This window comes from Chelonoidis abingdonii, chromosome 2, assembly GCF_003597395.2.
Source record: "Chelonoidis abingdonii isolate Lonesome George chromosome 2, CheloAbing_2.0, whole genome shotgun sequence".
In the NCBI taxonomy this organism is placed as follows: domain Eukaryota; kingdom Metazoa; phylum Chordata; order Testudines; family Testudinidae; genus Chelonoidis; species Chelonoidis abingdonii.
The window spans coordinates 88,638,401-88,658,795 of record NC_133770.1 but is presented as its reverse complement, the minus strand read 5'-3'; the positions used below and the strand labels follow the sequence as shown (position 1 = coordinate 88,658,795).

Below are 20,395 nucleotides of genomic sequence, written 5' to 3'. Positions count from 1 at the left end.
GAATTTAGCACTACTCCTCTGGTCGGGGAGGAGTACAGAAATCGATTTAAAGAGCCCTTTATATCGATATAAAGGGCGTTGTAGTGTGGACGGGTACAGCGTTAAATCGATTTGACGCTCTTTAAATCGATTTAAACGTGTAGTGTAGACCAGGCCTCACATACTACCTTATTTCACAATAGCTTCCTATGTAGACAAGCCCTTAGGCTCCTATATGCATAAGTCACTTTTGAAAGGTGATTTAGGCTCCTGGGAAGCCTGTTTCGCAACCTTAGAATTAACTATGAAAAAACTGAGAATGAATCAAAAGAATTTAATTAGAATTGAAAAGAAGTTGGGTTATATTTGGTTGTTGATATTTTCTGGTACAGCAAAGAAAAATAATCACTAAATATTTTTGGGGAAAATGTTCCAGCAGAGGCCCATGAACAGAGCTTTTCAGATGCTTTGATGCTGGAAAGATGCTGATTCTATTTCAGTGAAAGTTTACTTTTGGGAACATGTATCACAACTTTTATTGCAGCTGATTCCTGTCAGAAATGAGGGACCACAAAAAAGATACTGTAATCTAATGCCTGTATGGAAAAACTGTTACATTAAAATGACATTTTCCAAACAACTGGCTTGATTCTGAAACTGCTCTGAGGGAGTAAATACAGAATCAGATTCAATGCTTTTACAGATAGAGGCCACATAGACCAAAAGGGAGGACACAGGTCTGGGAATCAAAAAACCAGGTTGCTAGTCTCAATGCTGCCAATGACTCACTCGGAGTTTGGGTAAATGACTTCACCTCCTTGTGCCCTTTTTTGTCTCCATCTGTAAAATGAGAATAATTATTCTCCCCCAGCTTTGTAAAACATTTTGAGATTTCTAGATGAAAAGTGCCATGTAAAAGCTACATAGTATTATGATTACTCTACAAGCTTTGTTTGTCATATATTGCTATTGCCCAGCTTAAAAATAATTCATTAATAAGGGTACAGTCTGAAAGATTTTGAAAGAATTAGCATAAGTACACTGAAGAAAATAATCCTAAAGTTTGACATTTGGTTGTAGTCAATGGATTGTGAATACAATGAAGTACATCAAAAATTAATAAAGAAACATGCTGCAAGAGGCCTAAAATGTTTTACACACTTGAGGTAACACACTATGCTTTTTAATCAAGATATTCTTGAGGGGAAAAAATGGTTCTATATAGTTACTTTTCTTGCCATTTCCCACTCTGAGGGCACTGTGTTAAAACTGAAAACACAGGGATTTCAACCCAAACAAAGCAACCTTAGGTAGAGAACAAGAAAATACGTTTTTGCAGTTTATTATTTTTTCTGCTGCAGTGAAGAGAATGTATTTGTTTCAGAAGATATATCCTGAAGTTTGGGATTATAATAAGGATCTGAAAGCTGGTATTTCGCTGTCTTAAAGGGTGAAAAGGAAACTACCACTTGCTAAGTGACAATGTTCCTTTTTTTTGCCCTAAATCATTGGTTCATTATAGACCAATGGTTCTCAAACTGAGAGTCGGGACTACAAAGTGGGTCATGATTCTGTTTTAATGGGGTTGCCAGGGTTGGTGTTCAACTTGCTGGGGCCCGGGGCCAAAGCCTGAGCCCCATTACTGGGCGTCAAAGCCAAAGCCCGAGGGCTTCAGCCCTGGGTGCAGGGCTCAGGTTACAGGTCCCCTGCTTGAGGCTGAAGCCCCAGGCTTTGGCCACCCAAGCCAGGGGCAGTGGGGCTGAGGCTTTGGCCCCCAAAACAAGGTGGTGGGACTCGGGCTTTGCGCCCCCGCCCCCACAAAACCTGGAGCAGTGGGAACTCAGCTGGTCTCAGGCTTTAGTTACTTCTGCTGGGGTCATGTAGTAATTTTTGTTGTCAGAAATTTGAGACTCCCTGTATATAGACAAAACTAATAACGAGCATTACCACTTACATTGTGAAAGCTCCTAGAGGTCTCATTGTATCTGGCACTGCTCAGACAGAATAAATACCCGCAAAAGCTTATGTTCTAAAAAACAAGTCATTACAGATATGAGAAATCATATCAGTTCCCTGTCCCCAAATTTGAACTAAAATGATGCTTGCCAGACTTTACTTTTATCCTTTTGCTTGTACATTTTATTGCTTTCCCCTGGTCTATTTTTTGTCCTTTTAGATTGTTAGCTCATGAGAGCTGAGATCACATCACCACTGCTTGAAAAGGACCCATGCTGGGCACTAAAAGAAACATACAAGGTGGGGTTTTCAAAAACATTCATCATTGACCTGGCTTTGTTCCCATTGGAGTAAATTTTACCATCGACTTCAGTAGAAGCCGAATGAGGCCAACACTAAGTGTTTTTGAAAATTCCACTCATAATAAATATCTGTAGCACCTTTCATCCCAAAGCACTATGGGCCAAATTCTACAACCTCAACCTTTCTATCATAGTCCCACTACAAACATTTTTAAAAACTGAGATTGTTATCAATTCACATTAAGGCAAAATGGGATAATTAATAAAAGTCAGTTCATTTTTTAATTACTATTATTCTGGGACATGTTGGGACAAAGGTCTACTGCTTTGTGTGTGGGGGGGGTGGGGGTGGGGGGAAACAGGGTGGTATTATCTCACAGGAAAATATTTCACAGGCCTGTCAAAAAATAATGCTGTCCTTGGTTCCTGTTTTCAGCTCTGTACTGACTCGCTTTGTGGTCTTAGACAAATCACTTCACAGCTCTATACCACAGCATGATCGCCTGTCAAATAGATATTACTATACCCGTTTCAGAAGGATTGTAAGAGACTTAATTAATTTGTTAATGTTTGGAAAGCAATTTGAGATTTAGATGAAAGGTACGGTATAAAAATGGAAGCTATTAATTATTATGATTTCCATAGGGTAAGATTCTGCTATCCTTACTCACATTAAGTAGTCCCTTACTCTAATTAGTCCCTGAGTCCACAGCAGTAATGAGAGGTGTGTGTATGGGACTCTGACTGAATAGAGAAAGACTTGAATCTTGGACCAATGCTTTTCAATTTAAGCAGTTTTAAAGCCAAGCCTGCCTAAAAGGAAAGGTACAACCACTTTAAAACCAGCTGGTAATTGGTTTAAATGCATGTAAATAAAGGCAACAGCTGTTTAAATAAGGGGTGGACATAGTGAGACTTTGGTCACTAGTCTTCAGTTATGATCCTATAACCTGGAAAGTAGAGAGCTCCAAAAACTGCTTAGGTAGTGAGCAAAACTGAGTGTAAAAAGTAAGCTAGCAGTGCCTGGAACATAGGGTCCACCGCTGCTAAAAAGGCTGTCCTCATAACATTAACTTGCTAAATACCAAATGTAGGCCTCATCTAGAGGTCTAAAACCAAGAAGAAAGAATGGGCTACTACTACCACTACGGGAAGCAATCCAAGGCTATATGAGGCCAAAGCTTCACGGCAATGCTTCCTTTGATGTTTAAAGAGATTAATAGATCCTTTCATTCTGGCATCCCCTAAGCTAACATTAGTTATGTATATAGTCTTCTTTGCTATAAACTATACAAACAGCAGACATTGCATATGAGAATATGTTATAGCAGCTTTACAGCCTGGACTACAATAATTATCTAAGGGCTTGTCTACACTGACAATTTATAGCATTGCAACATTCTTGCTCAGGGGGGTGAAAAAACACCCCCCTGAGTGCAGCAAGTTTCAGTGCTATAAAGTGCCAGTGTAGACTGCACCAGTGCTGGGAGCTGTGCTCCCAGTGCTGGCAGCTTCGCCCCTCGTGGAGGTGGGTTTTTTAGAGCACCGGGAGAGTGCTCTGCCATAACCTCACAAATCACGTTAAAGTAGTGCTGCGGCAGCACTTTAACATTGTCAGTGTAGACTAGCCCTAAAGGAATAAGACTTAAGTATGCATGGGCAGTAGATACTGTACAGCAAAGTTAGGAGCTCCTAATAAAAAATACAAATTTGCTTGTTCTTGTTTCCAGTTAAGTAATTGGTAAAACGCCAATTGATTTTTGAGCAGGATTGGGCCCAGAGAGAACAAATTCTGGGTACTTGATTGGAGACTAACAGTTTATTAAGAGCTCATGCTATTATTTGACTTAGATATTTCAGTAGAAAAATCCTAAACAACAGAAAATGTATTTCAAGTGAGATTCTGAAAAGAAAGAATTTCACTTTATATAGCAAGACCATTTATTACTATTATTTAACATTGACAAAGTGATCTGTGCTGTTCAATACAGACACGCCCCTGGGTTATGCAAACCTGACTTATGCAAATCCGCACTTACGGAAAAAGTTCCATAAGCTAGGAGTGGTTTTTTTTGTTTGTTTTTGTTTTTCAGAGGTGGGGTGGGGGGGAATACAATGGTCAGGTATATGTTTCCAACTTACGCAAAATTCAGTTATGCAAGGTATTCCGGAACAGAATGGTTGCGTAAGTCGGGGAGCATCTGTACACAAAATAAAGCTCCTGGCCTGAAGAACTTCCAGTCTGAAAAACAGATAAGGAGGCTACACCACACATAGGGAAAGAGAGAGAGGAAAAGAGTATGGAGGTGTGGGGGACTGGTTGGCTAAACACTAACATGTAAAATCAATGTTACACCCTGTCATAAACAGATAGCTAAGGGTTAATGTCTATTTCACCTTAGTAGGTGGGATTTCCTACTCATATCTGAACCTTAGAGTTCAGAAAATAAGATGCTAGCATGAAACCTCCAAGCTTAATTACCAGCTAAGATCTGATAGCGCTGCCACCAGCCAGATTCCAGTGTCTGGCGCACTCTGGTCTCCCCAAAACCTTCCCTGGGAGACCCCAAGACTCAGATGCCCTGAGTCTACAACAAAGGGAAATAACTCCCTCCCCTTGTCTCCTCTTTATTTCCTTTCCAGGCTTCCCCTCCCTGGATGACGCCTGGGCGATCACCGCTATTTCAGTTCCTTGACCTTGCAAAACAGAAAGATCAAGTTTCTTCACCCTCAGTTCAGCAGTCCCTGAAAAGTAAGCTTTGCAACTTGACACAAAGCGATTGTCCGCTTCCCCCCTGTTTCCTTCCTCCCACCATTTCCCTGGCGAGGTTTACTAGGAAAAATCCAACAGGTCTTTAAAAAGAAGCTTTATATAAAGAAAGAAAAGAGACATAAAAATTATCTCTCTGTATCAAGTTTGACAAATATACGGGTATTTGCTTAAAGAAAATGAATAAACAGCGCTTATCAAAAGAAATACAATTTAAACATTCAGCGAAATTACACACATGTAATATCAAAAACAATATAAAAAAACCTATTGTCTTCTACTTTTACTTTACACTGGAAACAGAATTAGAAAGCTTGGAAAGAGACAGTGTCACCTCTCAGAGCCCGAGGCCCAGAGAGAGAAAGACCACACACCAGAGTTTCCCTCCCTTGAGATTTGAAAAATCTGTTTCTGATTGGTCCTCTGGTCCAGGTGTTGTGGTACCGCCTTTGCAGTGAAATAGACACTTAACCCTAGCTATCTGTTTATGACACACTCAACTTCACTGGATTCTGTGGTTCCACTTATTCTCTCAAAAAGGATATTCTTAGTAATGTAGAAAGTGCCTTTCAAGCCAGGTGTAAAAGACTAATTAGAGACATGTATAAAATGTGTCCCATTGAGGAGACTGGGACTGTTTAGAGAGACACAAGGATGAGTGAAGAGGGCAATATTAGGCTTACAAAATAATATTAATGGCAGACAAGGTAAGACTGTGTCTCCTATTTGCCATGTTGCATAACACAGGGGAATAGTCCCTGGAAATCAAATGAGCAGGGGTCAATTTTGAAGCACTTTGAGGAGAGGAAGTGCATCCCCAGGAGAACAGTCAAGCATGGAGTTCACCGAAGGCAAGTCATCTGTAGTAACCTAACTGCTTCTATAATGAGATGACTGTGCTCTGTGAGGAGGAGGGGAGAAGCAGTGGATGTGTTTTTCTGACTTTTGGCAAAGTTTTTGATATGTCTCCACGGTATTCTGCCAGCTAAGTTTAAAGAGATATGGGCTGGCGGGTATGATGGACTATAGGTGGATAGAAAGGTGTAGACTCATCAAGCTCAATGCGCTAATGATCACAGTCGCTGCCATTCTAGTGTGGCAGCCAGTATGAAACGTAGGAGCTGCCCCAAGGACTCAGTCCCTGGGTGGTTTTGTTTAATAATCTTTTAATTATGAGCTGTGACGGGATGGCGTGGATTGCACCCTCAGTCAATCTGCCAGATGACACTGTAAACTGGAGATGAGCGGTAGATATGCTGGAGGGGTTCCAGGACGAGAATTCCAGAGAGACGCTGACAATATCAGAGGTATTGGGCCAAAGAAATCTGAGTCAATCAGGACAAGTGCCAATCCTGCACTTAGGAAGGAAAATCCATGCACTGCTACAATAGGGACTTGGAGTGTAGGCAGAAGTCTGCAGAAAAGGCGCCTACAGGTTACCGTGAACACCTTAGAACTGGATATTGAGTCAACCCGCTGTGCCTTGTTGCCAGAGGTGAATGGCATTTGCGGTGCTGTACAGTTAAAGAGCATTGACCCGAGCGACCTGGGGGACGTGTGATTCCCTCTATTCTGGCATTGGGTGAGGGCCTCATCTGGAGTACTGTGTCCAGGTTTTTCGGCCGCCAACTACAAGAAGGATGTGGAAAAATTGGAGAGTCTTAGCCTTAGGAGCAACCAAAAATGCATGAGGTGGGGCTGGAGCACATGACTTATGAGGGAAGCTGAGGGAACTGGGATTGTTTAATCTGCGAAGAGAGAAATGAGGGGGGATTTGATAGCTGCTTTCCACTACCTGAAGCGGGGTTCCAAAGAGGATGGATCTAGATTGTCTCAGTGTGGTACAGATGACAGACACAGGAGCAATGGTCTCAAGTTGCAGTGGGCGGTTTAGGTTGGATATTAGGAAAAACTTTTTCACTAGGGAGGCTGGTGAAGCACTGGAATGGGTTACCTAGGGAGGTGGTGGAATCTCTTTCCTTAGAGGTATTTAAGGTCAGGCTTGACAAAGCCCTGGCGGGGATGATTTAGTTGGGGATTAGGTCCTGCTTTGAGCAGGGGGTTGGACTAGATGACCTCCTGAGGTCCCTCCCAACCCTATGATTCTATGATTCTAACATGAGGACATAAAATGATCAAACATGCCAGAGGAGCACATTGCAAAAAGAGAGATTGTATTGAAGTGGTTCTCTGTGAATCAGAGCCCTCCATCTCCATGTGCAAGCAGATTGGGCTGGAAAAAGAGAGAGAAGGCAGGAAGGACTCTGCCTAGCCTGAAACACTGACAAGACCTGCTCTACCTCACAGAATGGATGAAAGCAGACAGGGGCGGAGCAGGAGCTGCATCTCAGGACTTTTATTTTGCAAAAATCTGTTAATCTCTAGTGCTTTTTAAGAACAGGTTAAGAAATTCCCTTATAAACCATGTTCCTTGCCTTCCTACCATGTTTTCCCCAAAAGAATTAAACTAGAAGTCAGAGTGGATCTCTGGGGTAGAGGGTGAGCATGTGTAAGCAAAAAGGAGGATGTCTACTCACCAGTTTGGAGCCCCTGGGAGCAAATCTGAGAGCCTGCATTGCCAGACTCAGGTGAGTGGGCCTCTAAAAGCAGCTGCATAGACAATGTTTTGAAGTTTAGTGTTGGCGTGGAGCTTGGTCTCTAAAGCCCATACCCTTCCCTATGTGTTATGGTTGCCAAACCTTCAGGTTTGTCCTGGAGACTTCCAGGAATTAAAGATTATGTCATGTGATGAAATCTCCTGGAATACATCCAACCAACTTCAGGTATCAGAGGGGTAGCCGTGTTAGTCTGGATATGTAAAAGCAGCAAAGAATCCTGTGGCACCTTATAGACTAACAGACATTTTGGAGCATGAGCTTTCATGGGTGAATAACCTCGTTACCTCTAGCTTGCTTCTTGCTTGCATATATATACCTGCCCCTGGAAATTTCCACTACATGGATCCGATGAAGTGGGTATTCACCCACGGTAGCTCATGCTCCAAAACGTCTGTTAGTCTATAAGGTGCCACAGGATTCTTTCCAACCAAAATTGGTAACCCTGCTAGGCTTCAGAACTCCATCCTGACCTGTAACTTCAAATTTTAGAGCACCCAGCATGAGTCTGTTGACTTGAGCTAGGAGGCTCACTCCCACATGCTCCAAAACACTGCATAGACAGGCCTATGCGGCTCAGAAGGTCTGAGGTCCTGGTTCCAGGACAGTTGTAGGGTTGCCAACTTTCTTACCAAACACCCTTGCCCCACCCCTTCTCCAAGGCCCCAGTCCACTCACTCCATCTTCCCGCCTCCCTCTGTTGCTTGCTCTCCCCCATCCTCACTTGCAGTTGGACTGTGCAGTCCACGGTGGGTTAAAAGCATGTTGGGTCTACTTACAGAGGGTGACTGGGCTGGGTTGTAACAGGCATCACACAGGCAGGGCCGGTGCAACCATTTAGGCAAACCAGGTGGCCGCCTAGGGCACCTAGCGGTTGGGGGCACCTAAAAGCCCCCTCTGGCGAGGAGGTGGAGGTGAGCTGGGGGGGGCGCGCGGGGAGGGTTGCTTGCAATAACAAGGGGGGGGCACACAGGGGAACTGCTCCCCGCCCCAGCTCACCTCCCCTCTGCCTCCTCCGCTGAGCACACAGCCCAGCTCTAAGTCTCCTCCAATCAGCGCCGCAAGCCTGGGAGGGGAGGAGAATTAGAGCAGCGCAGGCCTGCTCAGTGGAGGAGGCGGAGCCGAGGTGAGCTGGGGTGGGCTACCCAGGCAGGGTTAGCTTCTGTGGGGGGAGGTCTCCCCAGGCAGGGTTCGCTGCCGTGGCAGGGGCGGGGGGAGAGAGGGGAAGTCTCCCCAGGTGGGGTTAGCTGCCGTGGGGGGACAGGGAAAGTCTCCCTGGGTGGGGTTAGTTGCTGTGGTGGTGGGGGGAAGTGGTAGAGGGGGGAAGTCTCCCCAGGCGGGGTTAGCTGCCGTGGGGGGACAGGGGGAGTCTCCGGGGGGAGGGGGGGGGGGTCTTGTTGCGGGTGGGGGGGTATCTGCTGCGGGGGGCGCTCCCGGGTGGGGGGCTGAGTTAGCTGCTGTGGGGGGGGGGCGTTAGCTGGGGGGGGTGCAAGGTGGAAGTTTTGCCTAGGGCGCGAAACTTCCTTGCACCGGCCCTGCACACAGGTATTTTTTTAGGAGGGATTTGAGTAAGAAGGAGGTGGTGGCTTGGCAAGCTGGCGTGAGGCATTCTTTCCAGAGGGCACTGTGGAAAAATTCATGAGTGGGAGAAGGGAATGAAGGTATTGAGGCTGGCATGTTGTAACTGTTTTATGTTTTGTTGACAATTTATATATGATTTTATTTTACAAACCTGTTGATTTAATATTCTGGTAATCTTCCAAATACCAGCTAGGATATGAAAGACTACACAAGCACATTTTATGAACAGTTAGAGCAATTTGTGTCCTACCAGAAATGTTTGTGCTTTAAAGGGCTGAATTATCCTGTGTGCTAAATCCACTCTGCATCGGATGGAAGTTTTCCCATGTTTTTAAACTGACCACAGAGGGCCAGTGGAGAAGTTTCTTTGTGTTGGGATAATTCTCTGCTGGTGTATCTGCTTCCTGCATCAGACGCATCCTAACTCCTTGTTATGAGGGGAAGCAGGGAGTGTGTTGTTAGGGGAAGGAGTTGGAGAGAGTGAAGCTATACATTATCCCTCATAGTGTACGTCAGCACAAGGGCACAGCTCTCTTACATGCTTTGGGACCAGGGATGGAGAATCTGAGACAGGCCTCAGTCAAGAATCTACCCTAAGTTGTTAGCCTATAACAAGACAGTAAAAACACAAGACTTTGTACATTATAGACTGATGCATTTATAGTTTCTTTTTATTGATTTCTTTCCTGCCTCTCGCTAGGCTCAGGGTCATGGCTTCACTATCTCCACTGAAGGTTAAACAGTCTTTGGTTTTTCTGATTCAGTTTATTTTCCAGATTCTGGGCATGGTTCTCTAGGCTCGTATGCCAGCACAAACCAGGAGAAATTGCATGAACTTTCAATTAAGTAAAACTGGTGTGAGCTCAAAATCAGGCATCCTGCCCAGATAGCAAAATTTTCATTGGACTGTAATTATTTTTGAGTTAACAGCAGAAATATTAATAGTAATGCAGTCTTCTATTTTTTGTCTTTAATTGAAACTTTTGTTTAGTGTTGTAAGCCTTGATTATTTCAGGCTGTTGTGAAATGAGTAGTGGGGATGAAAGAGCTGGGGGAGTGTCTTTATATCAAACTCAGACATTATGTTATTTCCCCCATATTGCACTTGATTGTTCTTGGGTAACTGCAGCACCTCCTGGATTGAAGTGGTTTCCATTATATACAAGCTTTACAGTCCGATTCAATGGCTCTCAGCACCCACACAATAAAAATTGTTCCAGCAGCCCTGTTGGTAATCTATTTATTGAAATAGATGTGTTGTCCAATTGGTGATGGCCGAGGGCATTATTCTGAAGTCTAGTCATCACTATTTACATACCCGGCACAATAGATATATATCTATACATGACCTACGAAGGAAGGCTGAAAGAATCGGGTTTGTTTAGTTTGGAAAAGAGAGAGCTGAGAGGGACATGATAGCAGTTTTCAGGTATCTAAAAGGGGGCATCAGGAGGATGGAGAAAACTTGTTCACCTTAGCCTCTAATAGATAGAACGAGAAGCAATGGGCTTAAACTGCCAAGGGAGATTTAGGTTGGATATAGGAAAAAAGTTCCTGTCAGGGTAGTTAAACACTGGAATAAATGCCTAGGGAGTTGTGGAATCTTCCATCTCTGGAGATATTTAAGAGTAGGTTAGATAAATGTCTATCAGGGATGGTCTAGACAGTATTTGGTCCTGCCATAAGGGCAGGGGAGTGGACTCGATGACCTCTCGAGGTCCCTTCCAGTCCTAGAGTCTATGAAAATCCCAGCAGGCAAGCTTTTCATTCTTCTCAGGTACATAAATACAGATCCATATCACATACAGTGAGTGTTTTCCAGATGAGACCTTTCAAAACTGAGGTCCTGTCTGCTCTGCATGGACAAAATCCCATTGCATATCTCAGAAGATCAATGGTTTCCCTGTGTATCCCTAGCCAGAATTTCACCTACTCTGTTATTGTGCAGAATGCAAAGCGCCCCAGGGCTGCTACCCTTCCACTAAAGAGCTGACTGTATTTCAGTGGCAATATCATTCCTCATTTATAGGGCCTAATCTGATAGGCCTTTTTGAGGCAAACTCCCATTGAATTCAATAGTCAAGACTTAGTTTGACCCTTCAGGGTCAAATACATCAAATACTATACCTCTTCGAAAGTAGATTTTTAGCAATGTATTCTAGAAATTGTTTTAGTCTTTCCTTGAAGAATACCTTGATAAGAGCAGGCTATTTTTACACAGTCAGCAGTGATATACTTTTTGTTGCATACGGTGGTCTATCATTAGAGATTCAAAGTGAAATCCTGGCCCTTTAGAAGTCAATGGCAAAACTCTCATTGACTTCAATAGGCCCAGGATTTCAACACCATCCCTTTGTCTTGTTGATATTTGGTATAAAAACAGCACCAGGTTTGACTTTTATAAATTTGGCAGTACTAATCACTGGGAAGCAGTTTCTGACAATGGAATATTGTTCCCAGAAAAAAGCTTTAAAAGGGGTATTATGGTTGGTAATATTAAACCCCAACACTAAGTGACCATTTAATTGAAATATCAATGTTAATAGTGTAAGGCTGCAAAGTAAAACACTCAGGGATCATGAAATGCCTGTGAACCTTAACTTTACCTCTTTGCATGTATGCATCAGTCAATTACCTGATCTCACATAGATGAGAAATTCCTATCAATTCACATATGCATAGGCAGAGTGTCAGTGAAACACTGGGAGAGCATTTTTTTTTTAAATAAAAAGATAAAATTTTGCATAATAGATGATATTATATACACACATACATATATATTTAAACCTTCATAAATTGGGCCAATAAAAATGAATTTTCACCAGACCACTGGAAGGCATGTGTTCCAGGGCATATTTTCCCATAAATATTTAGGACTATTTTTAAAAATTTGAAACTTTTGAAACAAAAGCAGAATTGTCTTTTTTCCTCCCATTTATTCCCCCTGCTTGAAAACAGGTGAACTGTTTTGCTAAAAATTTTTAAATGTTGGCCTCAGGGAGCAGAGTTGGAAAATAGTCTAAAAGGTGAACACTTGATAAAATTATAAGCAACTGAAAAGGTTCTTTAGCGTGGAAACATGTATACTACTTTAACTGGGGGCATAATAATTTCTATGTGCTTTTTTAAGAGTGTTGGAAAGTCAGTAAATTTAAAGTTAAAATTGTAGCAACATTATCCAAACTGTATATAACTTGCTATAATATATCAGAGCTATGGTGACCACTTATATTTCAATAAAAGGCAGAACAACATATAAAATATGGTATGCCATGTTTTAAGGGACACCACTACACAACACTTAATTCACAGCATAACAACAAATCTTCATTCTAGGAGCCCAGCGTTTTTTCTACCAAATTAAACTTTTTTTTTTAAAAAAAAACTTTTTCAGATGAGACTGAGGCACACATTGACTATGAAGATAATTTTCATGATGACAGGTCTATGCCTGTGACTGGGCATGAGGAACAGCATGGCAAAGAGGAAGGGGAGGAGGAACAAGAGCAGGAGTTTTCCCACCCTAAAGAAACAGAGGCAGAAAGAGTTGGAAGCAGCAAAGATGTTACTCAGGGTATAGATTCTACTGAGAAAGGAAGTAAAACACCAACTGAATCACCTGTGTCATTGCTGAGCCAAAAACACTTGTTTTGGTTCCCTGCAGAGTCTTTCAATGAACCTGAATCTGACAAAGACACAAACGATGCCACTAAAACACAATTTTCTGATGGCAACAACCACATTGGAGTGAAAACCGTCTATAATGAACCTGGCAACAAAATGATTTATGACAGCAAGGATTTCCCCATTGGACCTGTTTTTGTGAACAATGATACAAAGCCAATGAAAGATACAGTCACCAATACTGATGAATCCTGGTTAGATGGTTACCCTGTAACTCAGGAAGCAGTGGAGGATGACGAAGAGGAGGATAAGGTTGATGGATCAATGGGAACAGAAGATGACATTATCCTTACAACTGATCAACCAAATCATGTTGAAGTTAGGAAAGCAGGCAACAGGAATCCAGCCCCAGACAAGGATTTAACACAGATTGTGGCAGCCCCAACAAGGATGCATGATTATGGGATCAAAGAAGTACCATTAGTACTAACACCAACAAGTGCTCCCGAGAACGTGAGTGCTAGCAAGGGCTCTGAGGATGTGATCAGGTATCATGCAACTACATCTTTGGGATTTGTGACTCGGGAGTCTACTACAACAACTACACAGCATGACTGCCCTAGCTTGAAAACTGCTATATTGAAAACCTCTACAACAGTCAGTCCCATTAACCACATTCCATATCCAGAGGCAGAAGAAACAACAGCATACTCAACACAAGCAGCAGCCACTATACCAACTCTGGAGGTCTTTACTGACTCATTGTCTGATGAATTTCTTGAGCAAGAAAATCTCACTGATGGCACCGGAGAAAAACTTCTTCCCACTTCTGAACCTTGCGTAGGAGAGAATTGTCCTAGCCCAAGTAAAGGTCCCATGATAGCTATCACTGTGATTGTTCTCTGTTTATTACTGTTTGTATCTATACTGGCAGTGTGGTGTTTCAAAAAATGGCAACAGAAGAGTTCTGTCTATAAATTGAACGGAAAAGGTCAGGCTAGACATCCCTATCACCACCAACAGATTGAAATGCAGAAAGTCTAACCTGCTACCTGTTTTTTGGCAGACACTAGAAAGCAAGAAAAAAAGTCACATGAATGGTGGACACTGAAATCCATCAGTGCAGGAAGCAGAGGGCAAAAAACCAAACAAAAACCAAAAAAAACCCTGTGTGAGACAGAAGGAAGTTCAGCTGTTTGAAATCACAACTTAATATATCTTGACATTTCAGTGTTAAAGAATCTGTACATTTTTACCACATGGGTCTTTTTGGAGATCTCAGCAAAAAAGAATGTAGCGCAACTGGAGATCATCCAGCGTTTACATTTTGCTTATATTAATTAATAAAGGCAAATTCTTTCTCTACGACATTGTCTGGTTACAAGCCAATGGCAGGACTGGTCAGACCTTTCTGCTTTACTTTCAGTGAGCCAGACAAAGAGATGTGGAGCAAAAGTCTCTCTTTGAGCTACCACATATGTTGGTGTTTGTTATTTCTTTTAGAACTAACCAAATTTGTCAGGGTAGACCAAAACCAATGATTACATGGCATATCATGTGAGGAAAAATATTTGGTACAGTATGTTAATGTAATGGGTGATATTGCATTTGGAGAGATGATCACTAAGATACTTTTCTTCAATGTTGTGAAATTTTCTTGAAGCACATTAACCAAACATGTAGGACATTAGGATATTTTGGGGCTAGGGGGTGTTGTTTTAACCTTAGGAAAGAAGTGCTTTTTTTATATTAATATTTTTTGTGGAAGTACTGCTCTCTCACTGGAATTGAGATAATACAAATATTAGAAAACTCCATTTTTCCTTTAAAAGTAAGCAAGCACTGTGGTAGTCAGTGCATTCCTCCTTTCAGGTGCTATGAGTAGCCCCTTACTCATCAAGGAGCCAAACAGGAATAAAGACCTTGGCAGGAAAATACATCTAAAGTAATTTGTTCTTCTGAGTAATAATGCTTTAAGACCAACTGATCAAGATGTTGAATTTAAATACACAGCCTATAACATGAATTAAAAATGTTATGTAAAGTATATTTGCCACATTCTTCTATGGGATGACTGAAGTACACTTGTATACTCAAACACATATAAAAAAAAAAAAAAAAAAGATCTTGGGGTCAGATGGTTCTCTGAAAAACTTCTATTCAATGTGCAGCAGCAGTCAAAAGAGCTAACAATGTTAGGAAACATTAGGAAAGGGATAGATAATAAGACAGAAAAATAAATGTCATGATATAAATCTATGGTACTCCAATACCTAGAATACTGCATGCAGTTCTGGGCACCCCATCTCAAAACAAAACAAAATTAAAATTGGAAAAAGCATGGAGAATTGCAACAAAAATTTTAAGGAGTATGGAACAGCTTCCAGATGAGGAGAGATTAAAAAGACAAGGACTGGTCAGCTTAGAAAAGAGAGGAGTAAGGTGGAAGATGCTAGAGGTCTATAAAATCATGAATGGTGTGGAGAAAGTAAGTGTTATTTACCCCTATACATAGCACGAAAACCAGGGATCTCCCCAATTAAATTAATAGACAGCAGTATACTTCTTTGCACAATGCACAGTCAACTTATGGAACTCATTGCCAGGTGATATTGTGGAGACCGAAAGAATAACTGTGTTCAAAAAAGAATGAGAAGTTCATGGAGAATAGGTCCATCAATAGCTATTAGCCAAGATGGAGAGGGATGCAACCCTGTGCTTTAGGTGTTCCTAAACCCCTGACTGTCAGTAGCTAGGACTGGACAACTCAATAATTGCCCTGTTCTGTTCATTTCCTCTGAAACATCCAGCACTGGCCACTGACAGAAGACAGGATGCTGGGCTAGATGGACCACTGGTCTGACCCAGTATGGCCATTCTTATGCTGTTATTCTCTGATGAACTGAAGGGGAATAGAAAGTTGTCAAAGATATGATGTGGAACAGTGGAAGATACATAAGTTCATAAAAACTGCTTATTTTAGTTTGAAGTATAAAAACAAACCTAGCAAGGAAGACCTTGCCTAGTTATTACAATGAAAACTCTTGCCTTTTAAACTGGATGTTGTTTCAGTTATTGCAAACATGGAGGCTCTTCCAACATAACATCTTATTTAGAATGGTTAAGAATTGGGAGAGAGAGATAGAAGATGTCTTCTATCATCCCTGGAATAATTTTGCTTATTTAGGAATGAAAAATCTTACTGTTTGTTCTTACCTGTCCCAATGACAAAAGTAGTACTCATAACTATGAATAATCTGCAGGTCAGAAACGAGCTCGTCTTCTACTCCTTACAGTGCAGTCTCAGCCAAAATACTCACTTTATTCAATAGATCAAAGCATGAAGGGGGAAAAAGGTGAAATATTGAAATATGAATCAGTGGAGATCATATAGGACCAAATTCTGTCTTCAGTTACAGTGGTGTATATTCTGAGTAACTCTGGCCCCATTTTGTGTAACTCAATCCCCATATACTGGTAACAAAAATTAAAAACAGGATTTTAAAAATATAGCTACACATTTTGTGACAGAATATGACTTTACAGTGAGCAAGAGAAGTTGAGTATTGTTGCCTGGATATAGACAGCAAGAATAAAAATTGTGCAGATTTGTAAATAGTGTGTTTCCTGTTATACTGCATTACTTTAATGTGTTCTAGAATATGAAATAACCTAGGCTTACAGTTGTAAAATATTTTTATGAGGCAACTTTTTTTAAACAATGGATTTAGCACTAAGTAACTTTATGGAGTCTGTTAACTCAAACATATTGTGTTATCTGTGTGGAAATATACTGCAAAATAAATGCAAAAACCATCAATTTTGAAACTTTTTTTTAATCTTAAAGCATGAAATCAGTGTTACAGTTCTGCATAGTGTTATTTGAATGAAGTACAGCTCAACAAGCTAAGTAAACAAAGTCAATACTATTAGTGTCAGGAAACATACACGATGTAAAAATCATACACAAATAAAGTTACAAATGCAAACTGCATGGGGCTCTTGTGAGACTCACAGATGCTTGTTATTCATGAAAAGGAACAAAATGTACATTAACATAGTACTCTGAGGTATCTACAAAGGCGGGGAGGAGAGGAGTGTTCTTGTTCAAATAACTGACTAGACAAATTTGTTTGTAGAGGAAATACTGGTCTCTCCATCAGGGATTTCTTGGAGCAGATATACTCGTTGTTGTGTTTGTGGATACAGAAGTAAGGTGCCACCGAACTCCTTGTTGTTTCTGATATCAGAATTAGTCAAAAAGTGTTAAATCCAGGTCATCAGCCCGATTCTATTCGGCAGAATGTTTTTTCCTCCTCAAATTTACATCCTGAACTAGAATGCTGTTTGCACTTGTGGGCACTTAATAACCAGAGAGACACTGACCAAAAAAATTGTGGGGGGGAGGGGGAAGGGGAGGAGAAGAGGAAATCCAACTCTCCTCTCATGTGTAGCTTGGCTGATCAACTAAGGCAGGGTGTGGAGAGCAAGATAAATACAAATACTGAAAGGATGAAAAGGCAAAAAACTGAGGGGAGGAATTACTTAACATAGTAAAAGGTATAACTAGCAGTGTGGGGCATGGGTCACTTGCTGGAGGATTCTCTGCAGCTTGAGGTCTTCAAACCACAATTTCAAGACTTCAATAACTCAGACATAGGTTAGGGGTTTGTTATAGAAGTAGATGGGTAGGATTCTGTGGCTTTTTGCAGGAAGTCAGACTAGATGATCATAATGGTCCCTTCTGACCTTAAAGTCTATGAGTCTATAATTAAGACAGGGAAAACCCCTTCTCCCTGATGCCCCTGGAACTCCTGCCACCCATCCAACCCTTCCTCTCATTCCTGACTGCCCCCCATGTTCCCCACCCTCTGATCACCCCGACCCCTATCCACAACCCTGCCCCTGAACTCACCTGCCCTCTATTCAACCCCCACTGCTCTCTGCCCCTTTACCGCACTGCTTGGAGCACTGGTGGCTGGCAGCGCTAGAGCTGCGCCGCCCAGAGCACCAGGACAGGCAGCCTCGCCACCCGGCTGGAGCCAGCCATGCCACCGTGCAGCACAGAGCACTGGGTCAGGCCCTGGCTTTGCAGCTGCACTACCCCAGGAGCCTGCAGGCCTGCCGCCAGAGCATTGTGCTGGCAGCACAGTGAGCTGAGGCTGCGGAGGAGGGGAAAAACCAGGGGAGGGCCTGGGGGCTAGCCTCCTGAGCCAGGAGTTATGAGGCTGGGCAGGAAGGTCCCGCGGGCCACAGTTTGTCCACCTCTGTTTTAGAGGATTATGCTCCAGACAGTAAATAAAATGTCCCAACACTTTTCGCAGATAAATGGTAGAGAGACTGACACACAGTGACAAAGCTAATTTTAAAACAACAGTTAATAGTTATATGCAATTACAGCTCCAACTCCCATAATCCTATTATTTTAAAATAAGTAAAAATTTCATGGCTTTGCAAATGTAAAAATAAATCATATTAACTACTTAATGCCATTTAAACACAGCTATCCAAAAGCTATATAAACAGGGAGAGGTTAAAAATAATCAAAGAAACTTCTACCCAAAGGTTACCATTTATAAACTTTAAAAACCGAGAACTCAACAGAATTTTGTTTCCATACACCACCAAATGCTTTTGGGGGGGGGAGGGAAGGGAAGAGAGAGAGGAGAGTCTAAGCAACTGAATATTTCCTTACCAAAAAAAAAAAAGGTCTCCATTTATTACATTTTTCTCTAGGCACTGAAGAGGAGTTAAGATACAAAAACCTGATCTGCTGGTGTATATAGCCAAAACTTTTGTAAGTCAGGCTATTTCTTACTAACATCTTTTTTTGTATGTAGCTTAAACTCTCCACACTAAGTCATTCACCCATTGAGTCACTAGAAAAAAGAAGTCGCTGTTTAAAGGATGGCAGACAACCAAAAGTTCAGACAGCAGCAATGAAGGATTAGTTGTGTTTTTTTCTCATTGCTCTGCTGCAAACTGCATCACAGCTCTATGTTCAAACATTATTATAGGAGTATGTTTTCTCTGGCATCAGTACTTCTCTCCACAGTTAAGTACTGAATTTTTTTCTGAACTGAAGTAGGTTTGGTTTAGAGCCCACATTAGAACTTAAAAAACATACTTCCACAGTAGCTGGCATATGCAGGCAACTGTTTACCCTCAATTGCAGCCATAATAAACATGAGTACATTTACAATCCAACACATCTTTGTCTATTTGCAACTCAGTATTTAGAGCTGTAAGAAGTGCAGGTTACTAAAAATCCCTTTTTAATGGAACCTCTTTAAAGAGACAGATTTCCTGTGTTTGCCTTTGCTGTAAATATCCATCAATATTACCTTTCTTGAATGCAGGGATATGCAATGGAGGTTAGCTACAGCAATGGGGTAAGAAAAAGTCATATAAAGCAGACTGTTCTAATATGGTTTTAGAAGGAAGAAAGGAATAGTTTGTTTCAGAGGTACATCTTTAGTTACATCTATGAGCATGGTTCTATGCTGTAAAATATGTATGTAAAAATGGCACCTTCTTATTCAGAAGTATTTCCCCAGAGATATTCAGAATCACATCTGCTTTAATTACTAATTTAAAAAAAAAAATTTCTTGGTAGCACTGCAAAGCAATACAGCACAAGACGAGAGAGAAAGGGAGAGACAACTGGATTCTGTTTTGCCTTATGAATTGGCAACAGAATTATTAATTACGGTTCCATGGCAGAAACTTTATTGCTAGCAGTGTGAGAGAAAGAACCCAGCTTAACTTTCAGATTCCAGGTTGAATTTGCAGGAACTGACACTTAGAAAAATATTTTTCCTTCTAAACTGAACATATTTAATATAGAAACCATTGAGACACAGTAAATATGGAATCCATTATACCATTGTATAATAGCTTTTCAGAACATAACTATTCTGATGTTTGAACAATACACGAAACCACCACCACTCTTATTATCTATTTTATTTGAATGAACGTTGAACCTTATGAAAGTGAGTTAGAAGCAAGTGAGGCACTGTAGTAGCTAGAAAGAGTCCATGTTAAAATACTCAATACAGCTCTGTCAAATAAACTCACTCCCAACTTGCAATACTGCTAATAGTCTAGTCCTGATTCACAGTCTACAGATCAATAGAGACTGTCACTATACCCAACTGTCTGATAGTTTAGATATGTGGACAAATACCCATTGGGAACTAGACTGTGACAGTCAAAGTCTGTGATCCAGTTCGAGCTAAAACTTCCAGGAAATTCACTGTCTTGCAAAAGGCCTGTGCAAAGCCCTCTGTCCAACATAAGATCTTAACATAGAGCTTAAGTGGGGCAGAAGGCCTTGTGCTAATCATACCCTCTGGGATGAATTTCATTCAGTGTTCACCAATAATGCCGACAACATTATTATTTGTGTAATCTGCAACAGGCTATTACATAAGTGCGGCTCAGAGAAACTAAGAGCAGTTATCCAAATATCTTACTGGATTATTAGAAAAGTAAGCAATTATAAAAGGCTCGATACTACAGTTCTGTCATAAGCAAGACCACCACCGAGGTCAGTTGAGTTATAC

General features: G+C 41.4%; 1 protein-coding gene across 1 annotated transcript in view; it reads left to right on the top strand.

Moving 5' to 3' along the window:
- Positions 1 to 14,653, top strand: part of SUSD5 (sushi domain containing 5) — a 72,402-nt gene extending 57,749 nt beyond the window's left edge. The window contains exon 5 of the mRNA XM_032798790.1: positions 12,598 to 14,653. Coding sequence (XP_032654681.1) covers positions 12,598 to 13,871 — 1,274 coding nt within the window. The 3' untranslated portion in view covers positions 13,872 to 14,653. The remainder of the gene's footprint in view (positions 1 to 12,597) is intronic.
- Positions 14,654 to 20,395: the final 5,742 nt, after the last annotated feature.